At 40.8% G+C, this 9,692-nt stretch overlaps 1 protein-coding gene across 1 annotated transcript; it reads left to right on the top strand.

The window, feature by feature from the left end:
* The first annotated feature begins 212 nt into the window (after positions 1–212).
* LOC112666942 (olfactory receptor-like protein OLF4) lies at positions 213–1,145 on the top strand. Its single transcript, XM_025458412.3, has one exon. The coding sequence runs from the start codon at positions 213–215 to the stop codon at positions 1,143–1,145; it is 933 nt and encodes a 310-aa protein (XP_025314197.1).
* The last annotated feature ends 8,547 nt before the right edge of the window (positions 1,146–9,692 follow it).

Here is a 9,692-nt window from a genome sequence, read left to right as displayed (position 1 = left end):
ATACAGGGCCTTTTGTGAAAAAAGTGATTGGAACAAAAATTCCACAACTATAGTGGTACGGGGGATCTCCTTAAGGAGACCATTTACTGGCATAACATATTGAAGTGAATTTCTAGAATAAAAAAGAAAGCATTTCAAATCTGAGAGTAACATAAGTTTGTGTGAAAATTAGTCATGCTATTTGCTTCTGTCCTTGAAGTCATCTCCACCACATGGAACCAGGAAATGATACACGAATTTCAGAGTTTCTTCTTCTGGGATTAACAGAGGAACCAGAATTGCAAACCCTCATATTTGGGCTTTTCCTCACCATGTACCTGATCACTGTGTTTGGAAATCTACTCATCATCCTGGCCATTGGCTCTGACTCCCACCTCCACACCCCCATGTACTTCTTTCTTGACAACCTGTCCTTTGTAGACATCTGTTTCACCTCCACCACCATCCCCAAGATGCTGCTGAATATCCAGACTCAGAGCAAAGTGATCACTTATGAAGGCTGCATCTCACAGATTTATTTTCTCATACTCTTTGCCGTGTCAGACATCTTTCTTCTGAGTGTGATGGCCTATGACCGGTATGTGGCCATCTGCCACCCCCTACACTACATGGTCATCATGAACCCTCATCTCTGTAAACTGCTAGTTCTGGTGTCCTGGATCATGTCTATCCTGAATTCCTTGTTACATAGTTTAATGATGTTGCGGCTGTCCTTCTGTACACACTTCCAAATCCCCCACTTTTTTTGTGAACTCAACCAGATGATCCAACTTGCCTGTTCTGACACCTTTCTTAATAACTTGGTGATGTATTTTGCAGCTGTCCTGCTGGCTGGTGGTCCTTTCGCTGGGATCCTTTACTCTTACTCTAAGATTGTTTCCTCCATACACAGAATCTCATCAGCTCAGGGCAAGTATAAAGCATTTTCTACCTGTGCATCTCACCTCTCAGTTGTCTCCTTATTTTATTGTACGATGCTTGGTGTGTACCTTAGCTCTGCTGCTACCCAGAGCTCCCACACAAGTGCAGTGGTCTCTGTAATGTACACTTTGGTTGCACCCATGCTGAACCCCTTCATCTACAGCCTGAGGAACAAAGACATAAAGAGGGCTCTGAAAAGAATCATTGGGGTTCCAGAGATGTAAGGGCCAATCGTCATGGGGCTGAAGAAATGCCCATGATTTCAGGACTCACAGGCTCAGAGCCAGGAACTGCCATTCTTTGATCAGACAGTGGAAGTAGAATCTGCTCATTCTATTTATTTCCTGGAATTTCCATTTGTTTGAATTCAGCTTCTCCATACACTCACTTTATTAGACTTCTACTCTGTCTGATATACATAGTTTTCCTCTTTGTCCATATCCTACTTTTTCAAAGTTTTTTCCAACCTTGGTAAAAAATATTTGGAAATTCTCATTTATATCATGGGGTACCATGGATCTCTTAAGAATACTTTCTACTGGGGAAACCCTCTTGCATTGTTGGTGGGAATTCAAGCTGGTACAGCCACTCTGGAAAACAGTATGGAAGTTCCTCAAGAAGTTAAAAATGGAGCTACTGTATGACCCAGCAATTGCACTACTAGGTATTTACTCCAAAGATACAGATGTAGCGAAACGAAGGGTCACCTGCACCCCAGTGTTCATAACAGCAATGTCCACGACAGCCAAACTGTGAAAATAGTCAAGAAGTCCACTGGTAGATGAATGGATAAAGATGTGATATAGATAGATAGAAAGATAGATAGACATATAGATAGATATATAGATACATAGATAGAATATTACTCAGCCGTCAGAAAGGATGAATACTTACAATTTACATTGAGGTGGACAGTACTAGAGGGCATTATTCTGAGCAAAATAAGTCAATCAGAGAAAGAATTATCATATGGTCTCATTCATATGTGGAATATAAGAAATAGCACAGAGGATCATAGAGTAAGGGAAGAAAACTGAATGGGAATAAATCAGAGAAGGAGAAAAATCTAAGAGACTCTTAACTATAGGAAACAAACTGAGGGTTGCTGGAGGAGAGATGGGTGGGGGTTGGAGTAATTGGGTGATGAGCATAAAGAGGGCACATAATGTGATGAGCCGTGGGTGTTACATGCAGCTGAACACTACATCTGAAACTAATGACTTACTATATGTTGGCTAATTGAATTTAAATATTTTTTAAAAGAAAGAAAAATAAATAAACAAAAGTAGAAAAAAAAAAAGAATACTTTCTACCGGGGCACCTGGGCAGCTCAGTCTGGTTATGTGGCTACCTTCAGCTCAGGTCTTGATCCCAGGGTCTGGGAATTGAGCCCCATGTTGGGCTCCCTGCTTGGTGAGGCTCCCTGCTCCCTCCCATCCCTCTATCAGTCCCCCTGTTTATGCTTGCTCTCTCCCTCTCCTCTGTCAAATAAATAATCTTTTAGTTTAAAAATGGATACTTTCTACTCAAAGAACATATATCATCCCAAGTAATCTTCTCTTATTTTACTAAAAGGATAGTCATGAGTCATATTTTTCTTTTTTTATAATAAATTTATTTTTTATTGGTGTTCAATTTGCCAACTTACACAATAACACCCAGTGCTCATCCCGTCAAGTGCCCCCCTCAGTGCCCGTCACCCATTCACCCCCACCCCCCGCCCTCCTCCCCTTCCACCACCCTTAGTTCGTTTCCCAGAGTTAGGAGTCTCTCGTGTTCTGTCTCCCTTTCTGATATTTCCCACACATTTCTTCTCCCTTCCCTTATATTCCCTTTCACTATTATTTATATTCCCCAAATGAATGAGAACATATAATGTTTGTCCTTCTCCAATTGACTTACTTCACTCAGCATAATACCCTCCAGTTCCATCCATGTTGAAGCAAATGGTGGGTATTTGTCATTTCTAATGGCTGAGTAATATTCCATTGTATACATAAACCACATCTTCTTTATCCATTCATCTTTCGATGGACACCGAGGTTCCTTCCACAGTTTGGCTATTGTGGACATTGCTGCTAGAAACTTTGGGGTGCAGGTGTCCCGGCGTTTCATTGCATCTGAATCTTTGGGGTAAATCCCCAACAGTGCAATTGCTGGGTCGTAGGGCAGCTCTATTTTTAACTCTTTGAGGAACCTCCACACAGTTTTCCAGAGTGGCTGCACCAGTTCACATTCCCACCAACAGTGTAAGAGGGTTCCCTTTTCTCCGCATCCTGTCCAACATTGAGTCATATTTTTCATGTAGAAAAAAATAGTTTGTTAACTAACTAATATCAAACTAAAAATAGTTTGATATTTATATAATTTTACAATAAATGAAAGTATGAGATCCCGGTTTTTCTCTTTAGTGCACATCAATAATTTGTACATCATTGCCTTCACTGCTTATCCTGAAAATGTAGGCTAACTTGTATTTTGTCTATAGGTAGTCATTGAGTTCCATTCTCCTTATTAGGGTCATGTTCTCCTATCCAGCTATGTCCACCATGCCTACCACAGTGATGGGAAAAATGATTACCAAGTACATGTCTCCAAGTGGGGTCTACACAGAAACAAATATTAAAATAGATTAACTTCATATTGCCTTTGAGCTAGGGAAGATCTTAAATATAATGAAGAAAAATTGAAAGTATACTTTGTATTACTGAGCAAAATATTTCATTGTATGCTGTCCATCCATTCATTGAAGTATGAAGTTTGGTGTCCATGCACAAAATCTGTGCTTTTTCTGTTGGCATGAAGAATTGGTTGGCATGGTTTTGGGCTGGTTTTGTTTTGGTTTGGTTTGGTTTGGTTTGCTTGGCATGTTTATGATGTTTTACTGAAATGTCTTTCTCTTTCTGCAACATAGAAATAGGACTCTTTGCTCTAAATTAAATATCTCCTCCTTTCTAAATTTTGTCACAACTATGAAATGGGTGATGATTGAACAATATCAATATCATCAATTCTTTATCATCCATATATATACTCAGGATCAAAGAATGACTCATTAGAGAGATTGAATTCCCATCCAGACATGTGATTCAGGTCACATTTTTTTTTTTTTTTGTGCAAAGAGGCATCTCCTTCCAGCCTCTCTTGGTGGCCTGAAAGAACTCTAACCAAGCCTGTCTTTATTATAGTCTTCTAAAATAAATGTATAGAAGCACTTTGTTGAAGTCCAAGGAAACGTTCAAGGTTAAGAATGTATGTGTATGTGTGTGTACATTTGTATACATCTTTATCTCAAATAAACGTGTTCACACACATTTATGTAGACACACAGAAACTTATTTAGATCTCATCTATTGTGTTGAAAAAACCTGGAAGTTGGAGGGAATATATATTGAAAGAACAAATATTTGAATCAACATAGAACGTAGGATTTTGACACAAACATTTAAGTAGAATGGGTGACCTTAATTTTAATAAGAAATTGGGAATCCCTGGGTGGCACAGCGGTTTAGCGCCTGCCTTTGGCCCAGGGCGCGATCCTGGAGACCCGGGATCGAATCCCACGTCGGGCTCCCGGTGCATGGAGCCTGCTTCTCCCTCTGCCTGTGTCTCTGCCTCTCTCTCTCTCTCTCTCTCTCTCTCTCTCTGTGACTACCATAAATAAATAAGAATTTTTAAAAAAATTTTAACCAAAAAAAAAAAAGAAATTGGTTCTTTTTATCTCAAATCTTCAAAGTCCTCAGAATCACGACCACATTTGTATTTCTGCAGTGGGAAATCACTGTCCAGCTAAAGGTACAGATTATCTCCAAGCTGAAACTGATTTTCTCCTTCCATTTTAGGTGGGATTTCAATACCAAATGCCTTTACCCAAGGGAAGTTGACTGAATGAGTTGAAAGGCTCAAACTCCATTCCTACAAAGAATACTTTTCTGAACAAATGTCTGTATTCAATTCCTGCTGTAACAAATGACCACATCAGTGGCTTAAAACAAAGATTTATCCTATGTTTCTAGAAGGTCAGAAGCCCAAAATGGATCTCATTGGGCTATAATTAAGAGTCTGCCGGGCTTTGATCCTTCTGGACACTCCAGAGGGGAATTCACTCCCTTTCCTATTTCACTTTCCCATGGCTACCTGCCTTTTTTGTTTCACTGACATTTTCCATCTTCAAAGCCCACAGCACAGAGTCTGAAAATGTCTCTCAGATTCTAGTTCTTTGTCCTCCCTCTTTCACGTTTAAAGGACCATTCTCCTCTGTAGATGTGATTACACTAATCACATCTAGATAACCCAGACTAATCTCTTTATATCAAGATCAGTGATTAGCAGCCTTATTCCATCTACTGGCTGCATTCTCCTTGCTCTGTAAACAAAGGTTTTCAAAAGTTCTTTTTTTATATATTTTTATTGGAGTTCGATTTGCTAACATATAGTATAACACTCAGGGCTCATCCCGTCAGGTGCTCCCCTCAGAGCCCGTCACCCAGTCACCCCATCTTTCTGCCCTCCTCCCCTTCCACTACCCCTTGTTCATTTCCCAGAGTTAGGAGTCTCTCATGGCTTGCCACCCTCTTTGATTTTTCCCACTCATAATTTCTCCTTTCCCCTATTACCCTTTCACTATTTTTTATATTTCCCGTATGAGTGAAACCATATAATGATTGTCCTTCTCCGATTGACTTACTTCACTCCGCAATAATACCCTCCAGTTCTATCCATGTCACCATCTCACACCAGTGAGAATGGTAAAAATTATCAAAAGTTCTTTGAATGAGGATGTGGACATGTTTTGGAAGCCCTTTTTTGCCTATTACTAACTCTTTTTCAAATATAAATTTTTTTATGACACTCAAGAGCCTTTATACAAAAGAATTTCAAGGCACCTGGGTGGCTCAGTCAGTTGAGCTTCTGATTCTATTTCCACTCAGGTCATGATCTTGGGATCCATGCAGGATCAAGTCCTGCATCAGGCTCTGTTCTCCTTTCAGAATCTGCTGGAAATTATCTTCCTCTCCCTCTCCTTCTGCTTTTTCCCTGCTGTCTCTCCCTCTATCTCTTTCTTTCCCTCTGTCCATTTCTCCCTCTCTCTCTTTCTCTTCCCCCCCATTGTAAAATAAATAGATAAGATCTTTTTAAAAATTAAAAATTAAAAATAATTGAACACAGAATTTATGAATACCCATAGAGTTATGCGAAAAATTTTTCTTTCAAAATTACAAACACAGAAGACTCCTAGTGAAGAAGACCTAAAGCTACCCACAAATGACTCTAACACAGGAACATAGAACCTTACTCTCAAACTGTGCCCCACAGACCAGGACCTGGAGCATCAACACTACCTTGAAGTCTGTTAGAAATGCAGCATCCCTGGACCCACTAGGCACCTGATGAATGAGAATTTGCATTTTATCTACAAACTTTGGTGATTTGTATGCACAATGAAGGTGGAGAAATGTTGGTCTAAAATCATATTTTTCACCTTCTCACTGTTGACACTTCAGCTGGATAAATATTTGTGTTGGGTGTTGTCTCATGGATTATAAATGTTCAGCAGCATCACTTCAGACATGGTCAAATATCCCTTTGGGCAAAATCCTGTCTGGTTGAGAACCACTGTGCCAGTGTGAGAACTGGAAGCATTGTGACAGAATTCCAATAAAGGCTTCATCCAGTCCTACATTTATACTGTGATATTGTGATTTATACCTTAAAAACATACATTTAGTCTACATCCCCATTTCTGACACAGAGCTTCTAAAACTTCAAATTAAGTGATGAGAGCCATAAAGATGTCTTTTATTAGGTTAATGAGGTGAATTTAGGAAAGCAAAGGAGGATTATGTGATTAGAGGACTGGAACCTTAGTTCCCACCCCCTAATCTCCTGGGATCAGAGAGGGGCTGGAGATGGAGTTTAATCACCAATGTCCAATAATTTAATCAATCATGTCTATATAATGAAGCTTCCATAAAAACCCAAAAGGATGGTTCAGAGAGCTTTCAGGCTGGTGAACACATGGAGACTGGTAGAGTAGCATGCCTGGAGAAGGCATGGAAGGTCCACACACTTTTCCCATACCTTGCCCTATGCATCACTTCCATCTAGCATCATCCCTCCCCTGAGGTAGTACAGCTCAGGAGGACAGGACTCAAGAGATAGGCATAAACTTGAGCATGCACAAGCTTGCCTACTGAGTCCATCATTTGAGCACCTAAGGTCAGACCCAAGGTGGGCAAGAAGATTCCTGGTAGAGAAGGTCTAAAACAATATCCTTGACTCAAATGCTGAATGACACCCTTAATATTTCAAAGACTGGCCCACAGACCTGGACTAGTAACATCAGTGTCAACTGGGAAACAGTTATAATTATAGGAACTCTGAGATTCAACCACTTCCTGCCAAATCAGAATCTGAATTTGAACAGAATCCTCAAGTGATTTAAATATACATTAACGTTGAAGAAGTTCTGGTCTAGAATAGTGTTTCACAACCTCTCCACCATTGAGACATTTGTGCTAGATAATTCTTTGTGGTGGGAGCCATCCTGTGCATTGTAGGATAAGGGGCAGCATCCCTGGCCTCAACCTCTAGATGTCAGTAGCACCTCCCTAATTATGACAACCAAAGATTTCTCCATAATTGTCAAGTGTAGTTTGGAGGCAAAATCGCCCCTGCTTGAGAATCACTGACCTAGAGCATGAGAACTAGAAATATCTTGGGGGAGTTCCAGTCAAAGCTCATCCCTCCCTCAGCTAATAACCCTGGGTATCTCATTTCACACTTCTGAGTCTCACTTTTGCAAGTGTAGATTAAGGTTCATTACTGTACAGATCTTACAGAGTGAACTTTTGTAAAAATGAAATAAAACAATCCACATAGGATTCTCACTCAGTGTGTGGTGCCTAAAAAGATTTAAATATATCTTAATTAACAAACTTGTTTAAATGGAACGCTAAATGGCAGCTCTTAATTTGTGTTATCAGCATAAATCACTTGATTAATCAAAAACATCACAAAGACAAGGGCACAGAACCCATATGTTTATAGCAAATTAACATATCCCTTTCTCTTGTTGAAGAGAGGAAAAGCAATTTTCTAGAGTGATCTGGAGACCTTCTCTGCCATAAGACAATACTTTGAAGGTCCATGAGACCTGGTTACCAGGTCCCTCAGTCTTAGATTTGGAGAAAACATGAACTCAAAAATGGGATAAGATGCAAGGAGGTTAGAGCTCTAGAAGGCAGGCAAGATTATGGAGAAGAAGTAATAAAAACTGAATTGACCTGACTTCTATTTTTTTTAAATGTTTATTTATTTATGATAGTCACAGAGAGAGAAAGAGAGAGAGGCAGAGACACAGGCAGAGGGAGAAGCAGGCTCCATGCACCGGAAGCCCGATGTGGGATTCGATCCCGGGTCTCCAGGATCGCGCCCTGGGCCAAAGGCAGGCGCCAAACCGCTGCGCCACCCAGGGATCCCTGACCTGACTTCTAATCTGGTTTCCTGGGAACAGAGAATTGGCAGGAAAAAAATCTCTTTTCTTTCCAGACTAGTGGCCCATGGGGAAATAATATGCTCTGAGGTGGGAGTAACAATGGAAACAGTGTCTAATGAGAAGACACAGTGAACTGTAAATACCTCTTCCGTTGCAGTCCCTTATCATGGCGCATCCTTGTGTGGGACAGGACATGAATGTTGCTTTTGAGTTCCTAAGTCTGTCTGCAGGACCTATGCTTCACAGTTTCCTGCTGTCCTCTCTGGGAACAGAGCTTCAGTCTCCATCATCAACCATCCAGGGAGGAATTGGGACCTTCACACAGATCTTTCATCTTATAGACCCCACCCAGGTGAGTCTGAGAGCTCAGCAGGTATTTCAAGAAAGGATCAAAGAGAACAAAACCTAAGAACTTTTACCTGAGATCATCTGAGAGCCCGACCAACCTACACCAGAGCCAAGAGATTGCATGTTTGTTTGATAGGTTGACTACTTAGTTTAAGAATCATACAGATTCACTCATAAGGGGAATATAAGAAATAGTGAAAGGGATTATAAGGGAAAGGAGGGGAACTGAGTGGGAAAAATTAGAGGAGACAAACCATGAGAGATTCCTAACTCTGGGAAACAAAGGGTTGCAGAAGGGGAGGTGGTCGGGGGGTTGGGGTAACTGGGTGACCACCCACCTCCCCTTCCCCTAGTTTGTTTCCAGAGTTAGGAGTCTTCCATGTTCTGTCTCCTTTTCTGGTATTTCCCACTTATTTTTTTCTCCTTTCCCCTTTATTCCTTTTCACTATTTTTTATATTCCCCAAACGAATGAGACCATACAATGTTTGTCCTTCTCCAATTGACTTATTTCACTCAGCATAATAACCTCCAGTTCCATCCACGTCGAAGCAAATGGTGGGTATTTGTCGTTTCTAATGGCTGAGTAACATTCCATTGTATACATAAACCACATCTTCTTTATCCACTCATCTTTCGATGGACACTGAGGCTCCTTCCACGGTTAGGCTATTGTGGACATTGCTGCTAGAAACATCGGGGTGTAGGTGTCCCGGTGTTTCATTGCATCTGCATCTTTAGGGTAAATCCCCAGCAGTGCTATTGCTGGGTCGTAGGGCAGATCTATTTTTAACTCTTTGAAGAACCTCCACACAGTTTTCCAGAGTGGCTGTACCAGTTCACATTCCCACCAACAGTGCAAGAGGGTTCCCTTTTCTCCGCATCCTCTCCAACATTTGTGGTTTCCTGCCTTGTTAATTTTCCCCA

This window comes from Canis lupus, chromosome 20 (assembly GCF_003254725.2).
Source record: "Canis lupus dingo isolate Sandy chromosome 20, ASM325472v2, whole genome shotgun sequence".
Taxonomy (NCBI): domain Eukaryota; kingdom Metazoa; phylum Chordata; class Mammalia; order Carnivora; family Canidae; genus Canis; species Canis lupus.
The sequence above is the reverse complement of the archived record's forward strand: the minus strand, read 5'-3'. Positions and strand labels throughout refer to the sequence as shown.